Source organism: Odontesthes bonariensis, chromosome 9 (genome assembly GCF_027942865.1).
Source record: "Odontesthes bonariensis isolate fOdoBon6 chromosome 9, fOdoBon6.hap1, whole genome shotgun sequence".
NCBI lineage: Eukaryota > Metazoa > Chordata > Actinopteri > Atheriniformes > Atherinopsidae > Odontesthes > Odontesthes bonariensis.
The window spans coordinates 12,600,526-12,621,129 of NC_134514.1; the positions used below are offsets into that span (position 1 = coordinate 12,600,526).

The 20,604-nt window shown below is 40.7% G+C and overlaps 2 protein-coding genes across 2 annotated transcripts in view; both read right to left on the reverse strand.

The window, feature by feature from the left end:
• nxn (nucleoredoxin) overlaps nt 1-17,931 on the reverse strand; it is a 57,409-nt gene extending 39,478 nt beyond the window's left edge. Inside the window, exon 1 of the mRNA XM_075473167.1 lies at nt 17,420-17,931. Within this exon, the coding sequence (XP_075329282.1) occupies nt 17,420-17,728 (309 nt within the window). The 5' untranslated portion in view covers nt 17,729-17,931. The remainder of the gene's footprint in view (nt 1-17,419) is intronic.
• Nucleotides 17,932-18,735: 804 nt separating this feature from the next.
• txndc17 (thioredoxin domain containing 17) lies at nt 18,736-20,552 on the reverse strand. The gene is made up of 4 exons (XM_075474352.1): nt 20,289-20,552; nt 20,019-20,100; nt 19,369-19,444; nt 18,736-19,171 (listed from the first exon to the last, which is right to left on the reverse strand). Exons 1-4 carry the CDS (start codon nt 20,431-20,433, stop codon nt 19,103-19,105), a joined length of 372 nt encoding a protein of 123 aa, XP_075330467.1. The 5' UTR covers nt 20,434-20,552; the 3' UTR covers nt 18,736-19,102.
• Between the last annotated feature and the right edge of the window lie 52 nt (nt 20,553-20,604).

Below are 20,604 nucleotides of genomic sequence, written 5' to 3' on the forward strand. Positions count from 1 at the left end.
GGCTAAACCCACCATGTCTCTAAATGCAATTATCAAAAAGACCTTGAGCTGGAGGCATGAAGTATAAGCATGTCCTGCTCCTGAAGAACTAGTAATCTGTGACAACCCACTTCTGTTGTTACTGGGCAGTGAAAACACACATGCCCTCCCACATATCTCACAGCCTCAGACTGTGAGATACCAGATCCCGCTTGAACTCGTTGCCTTTCACAAACTACCGCTCGTTTGTCCACAGAGATTTCTGCCTTTGCTGATTGGTTCCGGATGACCACAGCTGGAAAAAGGTGAAATCACCTTCTACAATAATCAGGATTTAGCAACATATGAATGAATGAAAAAAAAAGGGTGTGGGATTGTTTGCCCGTGTTGCCAGGCAACTGTCAAATCAGCCCAAACCACAGCTGCACAGTTGTGATGGAAGTAATTTATATCTGAATGCATCTCACTCTTAGCAAATATTCATTAGGGAGGATTAACAACAAATTGTCATGTGGATCTGATGCAAGCTGTGAAATGATGCTAAATAGAATGTGCAATGAGCACATTTCTATGACCTGATGAGGAGGGAATAAACGAAGGCTGTTGTCAGAACGTGGCGGCTTACAGGTAGGATACGTTACACATGGCTGTCATAAACAGAGGAGTTATTGCTCATGGGAAACGAAACCAAAGCTTATCGCCTTGGCTGAGGAATCTTCAGGATTTGTTCCAGATACGATGCGATTATTCTTTCAAGCTTGTTTAGGCCATGTTCATTCTCTAGAAACAGAAATGGCTGATCTGGGATCTGAACATGGGTGACATGTTTGCTACTTCAGAGCATAAAGTAAAAATGCATTTTAATCTTCCCTTTTGCATAATGACTTTTTTTAAAAATCCACAAAAACAATTCCTACGAGCATCAAAGTAATTTAGAATTCTGCAGCATTCATCAAATGCAGTGTATGATCCCAACTTCGTGTCATCTGAGATAAGTTTTAAAACACAAACATGTCTACATTACAATAGAGGTGGCTTTAGTATCTCAGAAATATTCAGAAACAGCAACCTCTTCTGCTATACCATTTTCTATAAACTGCACTTTAAGCATTTAAAAGCCGTTTGGAGACCTGTGTACAACTTTGTACAATAAAAGAGTGAAAAGAAGATCATTAAGATGTTGAAAAAAGAGAAGGGGGACGCATTAAGGGCAAAAATGGAAGGAAACCTGACCCACTATTCTTATCCTGTTCTCTGTAGTTTTAGTGAACATAACACTGCTGCAGGGGTGGAGTTTATAGGAAAAAAAAAAAAGAGCACAAAACATGGCACACTGGTGTGAGAACACAAGTGTCTGTCCAAGGGTTTGTAATAAAACTCTAGAGTCATCGTGTCCTCACTAAAGTATCTTTTCCCAGTCCGTGTCAGTCTCGGACCTTCAAACTTACTGCATGTACTTTTCAAAATGACACAATGGTCCAGCAAATCCCTGCTTGGTATAAAGGAAAAAACTAATCTGGGTGCTACATTATATCCTTTGAGATCCTTTCAACATCACAGGAAACAGCTGCAGCTGTACAGTGTTGACGACGCTAGCATGCTGCAGTAATTATTTCAGTCCTAATGCTGGCATCCTGCTACAGCTGCTCACACTTCACCACGGGAAAACACAAAAGCAGGCCCGGGATGGTGGCTGAAGCTTTGTTTCTTATCTCTCAATCTGTCAACTTAGTGCCAAGTACACAAACTGCACTAACCATCGCCTGCATTGGTAAAACCCAAAACCAAACATATTTCATGCTGGCTTCTTTATTAACAGATTGTGACTGGAACAGATTTCCATCTCGAGATATTATAATATCGAGGTATTATTAGTGTGTTTGCATAGCGAGTCGTGCTTTGTATGGCATAAAGCCACTCTAAATTTGATATTAAAGCTAAGCCTGTATGAACGTCAAAAGAATGGTAATCAGAGGTATTTTATATAGAAAATCATGGCACATAATGACTGCAATTTGAGGATCAAAGATGGTGCGGATCATTGAAAAAGCAGCAGTTCCTTCCTTCTCTTAATCGCTGGATTTCAGCTAAGGAAAAAACGCTGCACGGTTCTGCCCGACTTTATCCTTCTGATGTCTAAGGGTCATGCAGAGAAACACAAAGGCAGTCTGACTAAAATGTGATTCTAGGGCTGCAGGTTTGGCTATCAAGGGCAAAGTAACTCAAGGGTTTCACCATAAAAAGGGAAATTTATGTTACAACAAAGCTTAAAGATCTCGAGTTTCCCTCAAATTTTCTTTCCTTTTTAAAAACAGGACAGTTAAAATATTCTCCCTCAGGAGCACAGCTCTCACCTCATTCATCAAGTCCTCACAAAAACACACAACCTCAGACCCACAACGTAACTATGATTCCAGAAGACGCAGTTCAAACGGGTCGTATTGGAGAAACCCCAGTGTATTATAACCTAATATTCCAGAGCAATGTGTGGTGCACCCATTCCTCCACACAGGCAGCTCACTGGCCACAAAAGGCATGCAGTCTGTTATCTCTATTCATGAACTCACATAAACTGCTCTGCTTTCTGCAGAAATATTCAGAGCTTTAAGGCAATGCCAGATATTTACTTTGGCTCCGCTTTCAGTCTCTGAGAATGGACAAAGGAAGAACACATAAAAGGAGAGACAAAAAAAGCAAGAAAATGTACACCTTTCTCCCCAAAGCATGATTCATTTTCTGCTGTGCAAACTGTCTGATCCCACAGTTCCGATTTGTGGGAGGAAAAAAAAAAAAAAAAAAAGACCAATAACAGCCTGTTAGCGAGTGATGCCAGTTAACTGCTTTGATATGTTGGGATCATGCTCTGATGCCAGTAATTACTGAGTGTAATTACAGAATACATTATGAATATATCCCCACCCCACTGGCAGGTCCCTGCCCAGATTCTTTCTCTCACCACAACGAAGTTAAGAGAATTCCTTAAGCTTAAATCAGCCTCTCGAGCTTGAGTAAGTCCAGCAGAGGTAGAGCAGAGTTTCATTAAGTACCTTTGAGAATTTTACAAGCCTCACAGAACATTCCGGCTGATATTCTTCATGGGGACTTTTTCCTTTTTTTATAAAAATCAATCAGACAGCGGAGACCTGGAGCCAGAAAATGTTCAGAGGGAGCAACGAAGTGAGGATGATGCATTTGTTTCTCAAGGGGGTTCCAGCCACATAGCAAAAATGGACAGGGGCGATATGACTCCACATACAGGGTTTCAGCTATAATGAGCCACTCTTTGCACTCTGTCTGCTTGGGTCTCGCCTTTCTTTCCGAGCCTGGCTGCATTCATATTCTTATTTGCAACAATTATTTAGTTTTATTCACCCTCCTTTGGTCCATTAAAAACATAGTACATAGCGGCTCTTGCTGCGCACCATAATTATGATAAATCTTGACAGGTCTTGACAGAAACGCATTCCTGAAATGAAACCGGCATTCGGTTTCTTTCTGCTCAAGTTCATCAGCTTTGAACATTTCTGTGTGGGACTGTACTCACAAACAGAGCACTATTGATGGGACTATACAAAGATATATAATGAACCTAGTATACTAAGCCCCACCTTAGAAAAAAAAAAAAAGGGGGGGGGCTTACTGACCACAACATAGACCGGGGTTGTCGGGGTGGAACCTGCTACCTTTAGAGCACACCTGCTGCTTCTAAAAGCAGCCGTACTGTCAAATGAGCAGGTGGTGAGTGACAGTGGTGAGCTAAAGAGCAGAGGCAGGGTTTCACTATTTTGTCGGTTTTTAATCCACTCTCTGCACTCACCTGGTCTCCAGACTCAGTTTCACACCTCACGGCCTGATGTGGCCTGACAATAAGTTTGCACGCTCTCTACGATGTAATCGCCTTCAGACAAAAGCTCAAAAATAGACACAAGCCTCAAATCCTGTTCATCTCTAAGCTTCCTAGAACCACATACTCCTTTCTTATGAGCACTGAAAAAAAATAAAAGCGTCTATAAAGGCTAGAAACAAGATTTTAAAGCTGATCAAGTGTATACTCCGTATGATATTGCAGTCGTCTACAAGAAAATAGCTCCCAAGCTTTGACCTTCAAACAACAGAGCAGGTCATGTGTGCTAATGTAATTTCTCCTCATTCTTAAGCCATTATAAATAGTACCCATAGGAGTGGAAGTAATTCAAAGAAAAGGCAAAGTCACTCCTTACTGAAGTAAGTGTCCTGGCATTCAGTGTGGTCATAAAAAAATAACTTATGTGGGTGTAAACTGAAACTTAGCAAGTCTAAAAGAGAGGGATATATTTTATCTACCATCAGTGACATTTCTGGATAAAATACAGACACTGAATGCAGAGCTAGAGCCAATTCAAACACTGCGAGAGGATTAATGCATGTGAAGAATTATGGTCCTTCGTAAGACTTGCAAAATTTTTACGATGACTTTTGTTTAACTCGGATGCAGAATTGCGAGAAGCGCACAACCATTACGGTCTTACCTCGAGAATTATTTTCAGGCCTGGACGAGTGCGCCAAAAAAAAAAAAAAAAAACTTAATTAAAAAAATATTTTGCTTTGATCAAGCAAAATAAATAACAGTTTTGTTCATTTGGCGCAATAAAGACTTAAGACATGTTGACCAAAACACTGGCACAAACCCATAAAGTGGTATGACCACAAGCTATATTTGGGGCTCTTTAACAACTCTGGGCTCCAGACAGATTTGGGATGTTTCATTTATGATTTGAATGGTTTCGTTCGACTGGACCAGTATCAAATATTCTTATTTCTTCCTCATCTGTGCTTCTGATTAGCTCTGGAGCTGTGGAGACAAATCTTATTTGTACTTGTTTGTCCATTGCATGGATTAAAAACAGCAGCGTTAAGTCGGCATCAGGCGTCCATGCAAGATTGTCAAAGTGGGCTCTGTTCGACACGATGCACGGCAACATTAAGCTCACAATTCAGTCTAGGGTTTGCCTTACTCTCGTCCTACAAACTGCCACTCAACATTTCACTCACCGGTTAAAGCATATTAGGCAGCAGTGACCCATTGACAAATGGCTTAATATCGCAGTGGATCTCAGGATAACATCATGGAACAAAAAATATCCAAAACAGACAACAAACTTTTAGGCAGTGCATGATACAGATGTGAACAGAGCTGGAGAAGGTAAAGCTGGAATAATATGCCTGTATGCAAAAGTGTTACAGTACTATAAACTCTGTCAAATCTTCTGTCAAACCCCTTCCGCAGTTTGAGCTCTTTTTTTATGACTTGTTAAAGACAGAAAGTGCAAGAATCTCTCAGACTCATTTTATGGAACAGCGCTGCACAGATGCTCAGACACTCATCTAGACTTTGAAATGAATGGATGTTAATGGTGTTATTTCTCACAGGCTCTTGTTAGCTCGGTGGCCTGCAAAGCTTGCACTCCTGTCAGGGAAACAGTGCACATTACCATTATGACTAATGTGACACTGTGCTACAAACACAAAATACACAGATCATCAACCCTGAGGTGGACACGTACTTCCCAAAAAGCTCACAAATTCTTATCATTGGGGCAGGATAATACTCACTTCCAACGCAGTCTGTCCAGTTCAACATCTGCACTTGGACATCGGAAAGTTTGTTTGAGGAAGAATTTAAATCGTATGGATTGTTGACACTAATAAAAAGCTTAAAATGCACGGAAATAAAAAAGCCCATTATTGTCAAGTTTAAAGCAAAGAAGTTCTATTTCCCGTTACCACAAATTCTATCACTGCTTTGCCTAATAAAGGAAGTTTCAGAGAGAGAAAGTGATGAGGGACTGTCCTTTTTCTGGAGCATGCACCTCACAGTCCTCCTCAGAGGAATGTCGAGGGAAACCGCTCAGTCTGGCTTCTCCAACAGACAGCTGCTGTTGGAGCTGCTGCTTCATATGTAAACTGCTTTACATAGCCGATGTTATGCACAATGGATGTTTGAATATGTTCCCCTTAACAGGTCAAATACACTTTATATTTTATGCTCACAGTCGAGAAAAAGCGAAGGTGCCACACCATCCCGGGAAATGCAACTTTCACTGCTGCCTTAGAACGTCATACCACCTCTCGCCTTTACAATTCAGCTGGTAAGATGTTGGTTTGATGTTGCATTGAGTCTTCCTCAGATAACAGCCCTGCGACTGCGCTTAGTCATTTCCTCCTCCAGTACCTTTGAGAGAACAGCACCAATCATTATGTGTCACGGCACAAACTGGACGATGTGCAGGACAAAAAAAAAGAAGCCGGCCCCGACTCATTGCGCCCGTAATGTCTCCCTTTGAGGCCCCCGCGTCTCTAATTGCCTGGACACTCGTGTCCGATGACTGCTCTCGTTCCTCAGTGAAAAGATGAGACCTCTTACACTCCTTACAACAGGCTTAAGCTGATAAAGCCTTACAATGTGGCCATGGGATTGGCGGTTCATACAAACAAATTGGTCAAAAAAAAAAAAAAAAAAAAAAAAAAGGAATCAAAACAGCGATTAGTCCCCAACGTGGAAGCAGAGTTAAGCCACAGCTCAGTCACAGCAGGGGGTCCACTCTCCAAACCACTAAAAGCGTCGGATGATTTGTGAGAGACCTTTCTGACAAACGCATGCCGGAGTGCAACATCAGTTGGAATGTGTGTGGAATGCATGCGGTGGAGTTTTTACTGAACAAAGACATAGCATGGAGGATTTTGAAACACGATGTGACGACTGCACAACTGAATGGACACGCAGGCCACTCTCAGACTCTCCAGTCTCACTGCTATCAGGAATCCAAGGTGGTTCAATAAGAATTCCTTCCATTTAGATAATAAACGCGTCGCATGACACATTTGATCCATGTCACAGTTAAATTCCTCCAAGTCTTCCTTCTCATTTTTTGCCCCGTTACACCCAGCAGCACTGCCAGAGTCTCCATCTCAGCAGCCATCAGAGCACCATCAGGCCAGCTGCTGTTGTATATTACACAAAGTCCATGGATGGATTTTCTAATCACCAAGGTCAAGTTCTGTGTTTTATTTGCAGCTGGAGTGAATAAACAAGGCGGAACAAAATTCTAAATCCATCTCCAGGGCTACCATAAAAACGCAGCTTTTCCACAACACACTCTGCAGAGTAACCCGGCCTCAAAGATTTAAATGAAGGAACGTGCAAATTTGTTACTCAACAGTTGGCGTTTGCACATCCAGCAGAAACAATTCTTCTGAAATTCGTATTCTTCTCTCCAAACTCCACTGTGTTCACCAGTTAGCCACTAATTATCTAACTAAAGGTCACATGCAGTTGAGTATTTTAACAGCGGTTGCATCTCTGCTATGAATTCAATTTTTTTTTTTAAAGTTAAGAGAATGTTATAGGTCTAATTCTGAGACACTCAGATAAATGAGCTGAAGGCAACAGAAATACTATTTTTGGTGACAAATCTTCCTGTCAGCAAAACTTGGCTAAATAATTTCTCATATGCTCCGATTTCATTAAACATGTGGCACATACAGGCTTTTAAATCATCCGTCGAAAAAGATAAGCTGTAATTGGCATACACAGGTAAGATGATGTGCACCTTAGCGTTGCCCTAGCGCCGGGTTTTAAGAAGTAGGAAATGTGGAATCAGCAAGTTTAGACATGTCCATCTTTACTATAATGAAACCGATAATGAAGCAGCATGAATCAATTTTTGGGTACGACTGCAGCAGCATTATTTGCTTTCCACATTTGCTTGCCCACCAGAGACCCTGAGTAATAGCTTACAAATATATTCCAAAGAATCATGTGGCTTTATGGGCACACACACACACACTAAGACAGTCACCAAGTGGGAATCAACATATCCATTTGTCCGAGTAGATGTAATCGCAATTATGTAGGAGCGTGCTGTTGCAGTGGTGTCAAATAACACCAGCAGTGTAAACTCACTGACCCTGGCTGCAGATAATTCTGCATAGTCAAAATAATAATTGAACCAGAAACAAATTAAATGATGAAAATTCAAGCACGCTTGTTTGTGTGCAGACTCCTGGAGGAGCAGGAGCTGCTCGTGCCTGCAATAATTCCGAGCGACTTTTTGATTATTAAAAAAAAATAATGAGCCAACTGCAGGCAATGAGATCTGCTTCAGCGGGACTCCCGTCAATTTGTCTCCACTTTCTCTTCATACAACATGCCAACTTAGCCGTACAATCCTCGAGTAGCACTGAGTAGCAACAAAGAGTGCATTCGAAGATGCTTACTTATAATTCTTTGCTCTTTCTACGGCTGTTAAAACTCTAAACTTGCTACTAAGCTACATCCCGAAACCCAACTGAAAAAGCTGATTCAATATTATGGAAAAGATTCCTCTGAGTGCAGCGGCATCTGACCTGATGAGATATATGATACATCATCTGCTTCATTATCCTGCAGGAGCTGTGAATGTGGCATCTGTCTAACACCAAAACAAACAAACAAAAAAAACATAGCCGCCCATCAATTAGAGAGGGCTAAATCCCAATTTTTGGACATCGACAGGGTCAAAACACGACATGAACATAAGCTCCTCGAAAAACACAATGAAAAAAAAAGTCATATGTGAAGCAGCCACTAGGAATTAAAAGGAGGGCTGGTTACTGGGTCTGATCTCCCAGTGGAGACAGAGTAAGCTTCTTTAAAGTGTCAAAAAAAGACTGTGACCAAACTATTTCTGGACTCTAATACTGTTCAGTTTCCTGAGTGATGGGGTCTGACAGATGCCTGAGTGCAGGCACATGCTGACAAGCTGTCATACGATGTCACTGTGGAGATGTGGCATAATGACACTGCCGTCCATTTACGCTGTCAGTCAGTACAGTTCCACGGACAGCTGAGTCGAGCAACAGTTACAGCTCGACTTGGCCATTTAATTGAACCAATGTCCTCGTTCAAGTGTACATCCACAGGGGAGCAGGAGATATTGACCCAAGTACGTCCAACGCCGCAACACTGGACTGCAAATTCAGCTGAATTGATATACATGTAAACTTGTTTTTTTTATTAAATCAAAAATAGATTTTAATTCAAATCTAATTTATTCTGAACCTATAAAAGGGACCACATCTTTTATTTCATTTTTCACTACATTCATCATTACCACATGGCGTTTCTAAACCCTGCAGCAAACAGCAGTCAGTGTTTGTGAATTATGTTCTATGAAGCGTTTCCAACTGCCTTTATAAAAAGGCATTTATAAATGTGAGCAGAGACATTAAAACAACAAATATGGAGAAAATACAATTATGACCCGACACTGCTATTTTGACCCCCTACTAGATTGTCATCCTTTTATCATTAGTTTATTTTTTTTCTTTAAAGATGGTCTCAAAAGTTTTAGTTGGTCTTGTTGGGCCAATAATGATGTAAATCTATCACATATCCATGATATAAGTGGTTCCTAGAGAGACCAGTAGAAAATTAGTGCCCCTCTGAAAAGCCATCAAACTGCCCCGGTTGAAAAAAAAAAAAAAAAAGCTATATTACCACAGCCAGCTCCATCATGTCTGCACTTTTACTTGTTTTGATAAGGGAAAAAAAATAATAATAAAAATGCGCAATGGTGAATGTCCACAGGTAATCAAAAGTGTATATCCACAGCAGCCAGACTGAAAAGCAGATGTGGTTGCCCTAATTCTTTGTTCACCAGCTTGAAATAACCGCCTAATATCAGTTATCCTTAAAGTGGCATTTATTTGACCCAAATAGTCGCTGGACCGGTCTGCTGTTCTGTGATGAGCCCATCTGTGCCATTTAAAAACTTCCTTTTCCAATCTCAAGCTTAAAAAAAAAAAAAAAAAAAAATTATAGGAAAGAGTATCATTACTGATTTTTATCTGAGGAAAATTACACGCACCCAGCTGGCACACAAATCAGGCCGTGTTATTAAAACCGCACACTATAATGAGAATGACAGGCAACAAAATAAGATCTACTGCTACTTTTTTTTTTTTTTTTTTAAATCTAAATTCTTACAAGATCTGGGCTGGATGCTCCTCCGTTTTGGAAAAATGAAAAACCAAACTGCAAAGGTGGTCTGTAAGTATTTGGGCATTTCCATGAACACAGTTCATGTCCATCAGTAAAAGTGGAACATGTTAAGACACAAAATGATTATTTCAACAGTCTTTAACTCAGAGGGATGAAGCTATCTTTTTCCTTGTAAGCCTAGATGCTTTCCAGCAGCTTGATAAAAAAACGCCCTCTGCCACATGCAACAGCTAAACTAGTCAAGACAGCAGGGCTGGTGCCAGTGTGCCATGCGGCCTGCTGAGACACTGGGTCTCTTTGTAAGGAAGGACTCTTTTCAGAGGGAGCAGGAGCTGCAGGAGCACTTACACTCGGGTGAATACACCACACAGAGAGGCGGGTTTACAGCTCGCCTCCAACCACTGGGCAGGGCGGTGGTCACATGGAGGGGAGAGGGTTGTCGTCAGAGGGGAAACTTGTCACGGCAGAAAATTTCAAACTATGAATAAATTTACATCAAATCAATAGTGTCACTCCCTGATGGAGCAGACATCCCACAATAGATGGATTTCATTGTGTGTTGGTGACAAAGATGAAAATTTGCAGTAAGTGCCGACAGTGAACAACTCCCATCCATCACGGTGTCGTTTTGCATTTAGCTTAAGAAACACGATCAGTGGTGATGATGAGGGGGAAACTGAGAAATCACAAAGAGCCAACATTCAATCTAGGGTAGATAACAAAAGGCGAAGGAGAGACAGCTCTGGATGGCAGGATGCCCCTGGGGCGGCAATGCTGTTATTATGTTGGAAGGGGCTGCTGAGCTGCGGTGTGGGGCAATTATGGACCAAAAGATGGACTGGGGGAGGGTCCGGGCACAAAAGCCCATCCATGAAGGCTTCTCAGCTCAGAGAAAAAGGAAGAAGAAATACAGCAGCATTAAGAGAAAAAAAAAAAAAAAAAAAAAAAAAAAAAAACATACAGCCACATCAGCTGAAGCAACAACCATGTGCTTATACTAATGGAAAGAAGCTTGACCCAAGCTACTTTCCTGTCATCACCAGAATCCGAAATGAATGTCAAATGATTTCATGCTGAACTTTATGGGGCACTGGTTTGAATGATTTCACTGGTAAGTATGTAACAATTGGGCTGGTTTGGCATAATGTGCGCAAGCAAATGAACCATCTGTTGTTCTCATTGAGACCTACTGCAGACACCGTGGTTAAAACACATTCGCCACATCTATTATCTTTAACGTCTCTCCGCTTTGGAAAGTCCTGTCTTAAAGAAAAAAAAAAAAAAAAAAAAAAAAAAAAAAAAAAAAAAAAAAAAAACACACAGCGTCCAGCAGGAGAACAAACGACAGAGTGGAAAAGTCAGTCTCAGGGTATCGTTTCATTGGTCCACAGACCACAGACAGAGGTCGCAGCCTTACAGCTTTTGTGTGCTGTCGTTTGACGGGTAGACAACGGAAGTGAAAACAGATTGAGTTGCAAGAGGGAAAGGGTTTTACAAGACACGCATTACGACTGTTCCCTAAACTCTCACTTGGGTAACTTAGCTTGTAACTTGGTAACTTGAGCTTCACCTCCAATGAAATCCCTCTTGTCGCCTCTCATAATATTACAGATCTCGCTGTAAAGTGACCACAGTAGGTTGTGAAAGGAGACAGTAACACAAGCTTGGTGGTGTGAGATGTAACAGTTGGCAGTGCCAAGTATCCCGAGTCTTCACAAACACACACACACACACAGTTTCCATGCCCTCTGGCCTTGAGCGGCTTCAGTGCAGCAGGTGTCTGCGCACATTCTTTACATAAGCTCTTGTCAAACATGGCGCTCAGCAACAAGGCCTCACAGCTGCACAACAATGGTGTCAAACTTCAGCTCTGCAGACAGACGTGCACACTTACTGCCGGAGTCAAGGTAACAATTTCTGCAAGGTCAGTTTACAGTGAGAGGCAGAGCTGCTGCAACACAAAACCAGATGGTGTGGCCTGGAATGTCTAAATATTAGTGATCACAAGAGCTACGGTGCATTTACATTGTCATTTGAATATTATTATGTTCAGTCTTTATGAGTTCACCAGCTGCAAAGAAATTTTATACAGAAACCGCCGAAGTGATCTACATTAACAACCAGTTTAAGGTAGAAAAACTTTAAATCAGTTACGGAAGCAGATGGGTTTAACCGCGGCTGAAAATAAAAAACACATGTCTGATCAGTATTTGAGGCCGAGGTGCCACAGTGTATTGGTTAAAGAATTAAATATCATTAACATGTAACCATTAACATAAAGATAATGATTTTGTCTCAGCACAAACTGTATTGATGCAGATGTAAAGCCTTGTTCATCAGCTCATGCGACTTTCTTTCTACATTCATGAAGTGTACTTTAGAACAGTGATGGCAACAGCCAACCGCCTTTCACACGACATTAGCATATGTAAGACCGGACTGACTTATGGCATCATTATTTTTTTCCAATTATCTGAATTATAACTAATTAATTGAATAATGGCGATATCAGAAACAATATCATTCCTGAGTCAAAACCTTGGGTAACTTAATTATCTATATGTTTAGCAGTGTGAAACTTGAAAAGAGAGAAGAATCCATAATCTGTGTTTAGATGTAAAATAATCTCTAAAATACAGGGTAGATGACAAGTTTCTGCCGGTTTAATACCCCAACATGACTTTGTTATCCTTAAATTCCCACCACTTTAAAAGTATTTCAGCCAAAAAAAGAATAGGCCTATACATCTCTCCATCTATATATAGAAGGAGAGATGTATATTTAGATGTCATTTTAGGGTTTCACTGGACATTAAATCTGCTGGGGTCAAATGCCTTGAAGTAAGTATCAGCCTATTTTCTGTTCAGTCCCCTCAGCCTGCTTCATATTAGGCTACATTCTAAACCCTGTAACAAAGGAATCCAAGCAGTAAGGATTAGAAAGCTAGAAAAGAGGTTCACAGCTTTAGCTTGTACCATGAGTATGATGGCCACTCTTATCATTAAGCTTCTTGTATTTCTTCCATCGGTGTTGGAAATCCTTTTCTACTTTTAGTTTTCTTCCGAGTCAGTCTTCGGGTGTCACGCACCCTGCACAGTTTTATCTTTATCCATCCATTTCATATTCAGCAAAACTGCTTTTGAATTCTAATGATTTAGGAGCAGCTTTATCTTTTCAAGCAACTGATCGTGAACCAAGTTGGATGCTAAACAAAGCGGAGAACACACTGGCTGAGCACAAATTAATTATAATTAGGTTTAAAGCTTTTAGTGGGACACTTTCTACATCAGAGAAGTTTAAAAAAAAATGTCACGTCCCGTTGACTTTATTAGTGCAGTTGAGTGAACACAACAAAAGGAGAAAGCGTCTGACAATAAAGGCTCACAAAACCAAATGCAACACGGATAGATCAAGGGCAGAGGATTACCACCTGCAGATAAAACAGGCCGGGCTCTTTTCAAGCCACTTCTGCAGTCAAAGGGCAAGAAGGGCTGCGACACATGATGGGCAGAGTGTAATGCAGTTTTCAGCAGATCAGTGACACACTGATGAAAAGCGTCCTTAGCCCCACTCTGAAGCCCCCTCTGCACCCTCAGTCCCTGGCAAGGAGCCAACTGAGCAGGCGTCCTGCCTCTGGGGGCTTATTGCTGAGCAGAAGCGTCCATCAGGAGGACTCAAACCAGAGGCCTTACTCTGCCTCCCTGTCCTCATTCCTGCTGGAACAAATCAGAGTTTTCTCCCCTTTCAGTCCAGTTTGGTTTCCACGTCACCTGATCCGAGTTTTGCAATCCATCTACACGTGAAACTTTTTCTCCTGTTGCACAAGTCCACATAAGGCAGTGCCAGCACGTCACAGCAGCCAGATAGCCGGCCATCTCTGAACAGCACAGAGACATCCACTCACTCAGAACATGCTGCTCAAGGCACAAGAGGAGCGCTGGTCGTGTGCTGTTCAGAAACAATGTCGGCCTGCCTGTCTTTAAAACTAACAACATCTTAAAAACTGATAACATTTTCCACTCATCAAACAAGGCAGAAAACATTAGTGTTTCTAAAATCAGACGTGCACATGAGCAAAGACCTAAATGAAAACTGGCACCACGGAAGGAAAGCCAATTAAGCCTTCTCAGTATATTGTTGTTGGTTAAAGACCAAAGAGTTTCACCTATTTTTCCAGCTACAGATTAAATAAAGGTTGGCTTCAACTTTAAGTTAACAACATCAGACTTTCTTTACTATCTGTATTTAATCGAGAACAGTATGCTTTCTTGATTTAATAACAAACATTTCCTGCAACGGGAAGGCCTGGATAACCCATGAGGGGAAAAAAAGAAAAGAAAAAAAAAAAAAGAAAGGAGGACAGCCTGCAGTAGGAGACAGTCGGTGCAGACTATAGGAGAGGCAACAGGGGGAGGAGGAGGAAGAAAAGGGAGGAGGTACAGTCAGAAAAATCTGATGTGGGAGGTGAAGCTCTGAAAGATACGACTAAAGAAAAATTGGCCCCCCTCACTGGGAGATGAGCTCAGCTTGCATTGCAAGAAAAGAAAAAAAGAGAAGAAGAACCTGAGAGGAGGGTTGAAGGGGCTGCCTAGTCCACAGACACGCAACGTCAATAGAGTCCTTCACCGGGTCAACACCTCTCCCTCATCAGGTCTGTCTGTGCTTCTCTACTGCAAATGGATTTTCACTTCAAGTGTTGAAATGTTCACTTTCAGATCATCAAGAGCAGCCTCTGCTGCTCAGAGCCAAATCAAAGCCTTTACACTCTCCACTTTTACTGCCTGCTAATTCCAAAATGTCTATCCAGCAATTGTGAGGACTGCACATGAACTGGACATCCCCAATTATAATTAAAATTAGAAACTTGGTGTGATTTTGCCCGAAGTTGTTATGGCTGCAACTAACAATTATGTTCATTATCATTGAGTCTGCTAATTATTTGCGGCTTATTTTTCAATTCATCCATTTGCCGTTTTGTCAAAAAAAAAAAAAAAGTGTGGAAAATTATTATTAAAATCTATTAGAAATTCTTAGAGCCTGAGATGATGTTCTCTGACGATTCATTATACCCAACCAGTAGTCCAAAACCAAAACATGCAGAGTGCATGATCATATATGGCGAGGAGAACTATCAAATCTTAATGTGTGCGAAGCTGGATCAAGCAAATATCTGGCGCTCTTGATTGAAAAATGCTAATCTGCAACAATGTTCAGTAGAGAAGGGAATCAACTATCTAAATTGTGAGTCAAACTTCATGTCAGCATCTCTAAAGATAAACATAAACTGACTGGAGAGGAGGACAACTGAAGTGCAAGTAAATGCACAGATACCAGCATGCATAAACTAACATGTGGATTACAAGAATTACCCAGCTCCACGGGCGACTAAAGATGTCACATCCGTGACGACACTGTTACCGCAGTGAAACAGGAATTTTCTCTGCTGTGTTATAATAAGAAAACAGTCAAATACCAAACTGAACCAAAGCTGCAGGCCTCTGCAAAACAGAGATAGACAGCTGCACCACGATATTCTCAAAAGGCCCAGACAGCAAGCAGACCACCAGCAAGAGCATGAACAATGCTCGTGTTGATGCCACAGATATTTTCCACATGGAGTTAAAGCACAATAACACTACGCTACAACAAGACGACCCCCACCTCCCCAGCGTCACCGCCGAGCCTCATTCATGCCTGGACCTCATTATGAAGTGTAACAGCAATCATCATTGGCCATCAGAAAGAATTTACAAGACAATGTTTCAGTCCAAGTCCTGCCTCACCGACACAAAGAACAGTTAAGGTTGCAGCGGCTACATGAGGCCAAGCAGAAAAAGATGCATCCTTTTCCTGAGTAAATACAGCGTTAAAGCTAAGAGGCAGGCTTTTAACCGATCTAATCCAAAATAATTTCCTGTACATCTGGTGCAATATCAACAAGAAGTAGATTTCTATGAGCTGCACAGTGCTCTTTTAAAAAAAAAAAAAAAAAAAAAAAAAAAAAAAAAGATATATAGGTGGGCCTCATCTTAGAAAGCAAGGGGTCACAATGCTCTGTGTTTGCACAGCTCCAAATCTACGGAAGCAATTTACTTGGCGAGAATGCCATCAGAATTCACTGACATGCCTGACTGATGCCACGCAAATGCAGCTAGACATCATACAGCTCTTTGTTTATGTCTCACCTAGCTACCGAGGGAATGGATGAGACCTGCGGTGTAAGCTGGACATTGACGTGGACCTAAGTCAGCCCGCAACACACACACACACACACACACACACACACACACAATGAATGCAACACTTTCAACCGAAAAGACTCCAGTAGGTTTTTGCAGCAGCAAACATGCTAAATGTTTGAAGACATTTTTGTGTTATTGTGGTGGTTAAAGCTGAAACAAAAAGAAACGCCCAATTTTTATCCATCTGATTCCAGTGAGTTTTATCCAAAGACAAGTCCTGACAAATGATGCAATTTGGTTCTTAAATAACAGCATCACTTTAATAAAACTGTCCGTTTTACACTGATGGTTTCTCACAAAAGAATAAATCCAAGTGAACTAACAATTTGCAAAAATATAAAACTACTTAATATGACAAGTAGTTTACTATAAATTATCAAAGCACTACTTTGTTGACACCTTTAAGAAAATAAAAAAATAAAAATAAAAAAAAATAGGCAGCAGATGAGATGATGGCAAAGCAGAAGGCCTTCCCTGGGCAGGATACACATGCAGGAACCCAGCTAATCGGACAGATGCAACATAATGACACTGGTCGGTCATTCAGCTGAAATATGGTGCGTCTACAAATCACTCCCCAGATAAAATCTTGAGCTAAAAAAAAAACAAGAGAAAATGAAATACCCTCGCCCTTCTACTTGTAACTCAGGAATGCCCTGACACATTTATGATGTCCTGATGAAATTAAGGCCAAGAATAAATGGCCACTCCACTGACTGCAAATGCTATTATCAAACTATCAAAAGATGACTTTATCAAGTCAAATTTACAGAAAATTCCTGACATATTTCTCTAATGCAAGCACTGATGTATCAAACATTTCATTCTGATTTTGTTGGTGATATTCTAGAACAAATCAATTGATTGTTTCCCAGCTAGACTTGATTAAGAACACACCTCTTAATGTTAGATGTGTTGCTCATCAGTAAATAATGACAGTTACTTCATTTCTACAGACGAACATTTTGAAGTGATAGAAGCTCGATTGAATTTTTTCAGATTTCATTGATTTTAACAGGACAAAAGTAAATTAATCAATTTTATGACCCAAACTAAAATAACTTTGCACTAAAAGTCAGTAGAATGATGATGATGATTTGTCTCCTGATCCCATGGAGGACAGAGGATCTTTAAATGACTATTTTGCTGTGCTGCTCTTCATCAATGCCCATCTTACCTTTTTGTGTCTGTCTTTGAAAGGTAACGCAGGCCATGGCATCTCCTGCAAAAAGTCTTGCCAGTGTTTTTGGTCCTGATCTGACGAGATGAAGACGATTTCCAATTTATCCTTATGCTCAGAGGTCTTTTTGAACCTGCTGTAAAACTCGCAGAGGCTGCCGTTGAACTGCTTGCACGGGCTGTTCAGGCTGCATCCGAAGAAGAGCCCGACCAGGGAGAGCTTGGCGCCCAGAGACTGAACGTCCACCTCGGCTTTCTCGCTGTTCACGAGCCGCTCCCCGAACAGACTCACCATAAACTCCGACATTGCAGCGCGCACAATCCTCGATCACAAACCGTAAACCCTCAGCCGAGGCTGCTGTACATGTAACCGCTATGTTCGGGCGACACCCAGCACTTCCTCCACCTCCAATGTGAGGTTTTAGGTGAGCTCCAAGCCCCGGCGAGGCGTTGCAGTCTGTGTGTCACCGCTGCTCGTCCTCCGGTGTGAGCGCTGTGCAGGAATGCGCTCCGCTTAAATCGCCCTGACTGCAACAGCGGTTGTGCTCGTTTTCAAGAAAGCACTCACTCTTATCGGGACATCTGGTCATTTTATTAGTAAAAATGACATTTAATCGCCCTACTTCGCTAATTTTGGAAGTGTTAAGAGCCTTAAACGAGGCTAGCTTGCTTGAGTTGATGTGTTTTGTAGCTTCAAACACGCACTTATTTCATATTTAAAAACAGCCGTATTCAATGTTTGACCGCAAAAACCACAAGATTTGTTACACAATGCGAGTTTGATGGCCTAATAAGTTTCGCCAAACATTTATAAATTAAATTCAGCAAAATCCCATAAAGCCTGGAGTCAAACAACTTACCCATAAGGAAGTGCTGCCATCTAGTGGTCATGCAAGGAAGACAAATGTTAAACTACTACAGAAACATTTATAGCTCGAGAGTACATCACCTTCAAAGATACAGTCCAGAAGACAATCTTAAACTCTAAAATCAGAAAATAAGGTCCAACTTATGTCCACAACATGAATAATAACTATCCTATTAAATTATATATACATAATATTTTTGTACTTGTGATTTTTGTACCCATTTTATTTTGTATCTTATATGCTTTTTTCTAATTGAAGGATTTTATTTCTGTATTTGGCTATCCCAGTGCTTCTATAGCAAGAAAAATTTCCCATTTAAGGGACAAATAAAGTTTTATTCTATTCTATCCTGAAAACATTGTCCCATTTGATACCACCTCACTTGCAGCCCTTGTTGGGTTCATCGTTCAAGACGCTACAAAGGACAGACACGCGCACACACACACACATTCAGCTACAAGTTTAATTTCATTCAAAGCCTACTTCAAAGCAACGAAAATCCCTTGTAAAAAATGGCAACAGCATAAAAACCTCAAGAGTTTCTTTTAAATCAACAATTATTGTGTTAGATATTGACCTCAAAGTTACAGTTCAGCATTAACTGATTGCTCAGAGATAACAGAAAGTGAAACAAGATTTCACGACATGACTGAACGGATAGCCGTGTATTACAAAAACTGCACAGTGTTTTGTTTGTTAACTTGGACAGATGACAATTAACGATGGAGTCAAACGGGGGTACATTTGGAGTTACTGTTAATCATTAAAGAAAAGCTGCATTCTCAAGAGTCCTGTGAGCAGTAGAGGACCCCTCAGTCCTCAGTGAACAGCATCTTCACCAGCTCTGCTTTGAAGCACTCTTCCTCCACCAGTTTCTGAGGCTGAAACAAAAAGATTACAGATGGTTTTTAAACACTACTCTGGCTACAGCAGTACTAGGTAATCAAATGTAAAGCCTTTGAGAATTAATTTAATCAGAAATTTGGTTTCCTCAACTAAATAAAATAATAATTTGTTCATGCAAAAGATTCAGAACTCATCTGTATTTTGCCTTATCTATGAGGTAATGTGCTCTTACTGTGCCATATCGCAGCAGAGTGGGAACTCCGGTCAACTTCAGTGTCTTCTTGAAGTCATTATTTGGATTCTTCCAGCTGAAACATGAGAACGGCATGACAAGGAAGTTGCTAGTTTAACATCTTGAAAAGAAAAATCAACAAAGATCACAGGTTTTGTATTTAAAGATGAAATAGTTACATTAAATGGTAGAGAAAAATAACTCTAATATACCTGACCTGGAATCACTTCGGATAAGAGCATCTGCTAAATGACTAGTTGTATGTAAACGTATAAATAATCGTGGACATATTCTGTAATGCATTCTTACACAATATATATAATCTAATCTTAAAGAAGTTTTCAGGCACAGTTCAAAAAGCACTCGTCTGTCTATTCTGGTAATTATTATTTCATAAATGCATTGAACTGCTGAACAACAGGTACTTGCTATGAGTTACTGAATTTAAAGGTACTAAGTAAAGAAAGACTTGATATTTGGTTTAAAAATCAAGCACAAAAACAAAGGTCTGTGGAGCAAAACTGTTGGTTGCAGTGCTGATGGGATATCCCATCTGTTGGAGTGAAGATATTAATAATAAATGTATGGATCACTTTGCTACAAAATGCATGAATAACGAAGAGTTAAAAAAAGAGAGAAAAAAAACTAACTAAGCTCTTTCTCCAACTTGACAATAAATGAAGGCGGCGCCCTCAGGAAGGTGACCCATCTCTCCTCTTACAATTGGTTCAGCTGAAAACCAAGAGAGAATACAAAAGAATGAATAAAAATTTTAACTGACAGCAAAATAACACACTCTTTTCAAGAACAGTCAAATAAATGCTTTAAAAGGACTATGTGTTCAGATGACTCTATGCAAAAGCAGGGCAAGAATATTGCCTTCTAAATGACAAATCCTGGTAGAAAAAATGCGAAGTCACCTTTCACACAATCTGGACACCAACTCTTTCCCTCAGCGTCTTTATCACCTGAAAAGTAAGCAAATATATCCTTTCCCTTCCTTTCGGAAACAGCCTGACAGAACTCATCATAACCGCGTACTTTAACTTCTTCGTAGCGGGCCATCGTTGTGACTGGGATAAATTGAAAAACCGCAAAATTCAGCTACTGATCTGAGATTCTACAATACGTGTGATATGAAGTGTTGCGTTACTGCACCCTGTGTCTGATTGATATACTAAAAAGTTAACGGGATCACTTCCGGGCTGTGCAAAGGTTCTTAAAGTGACCGCGTAC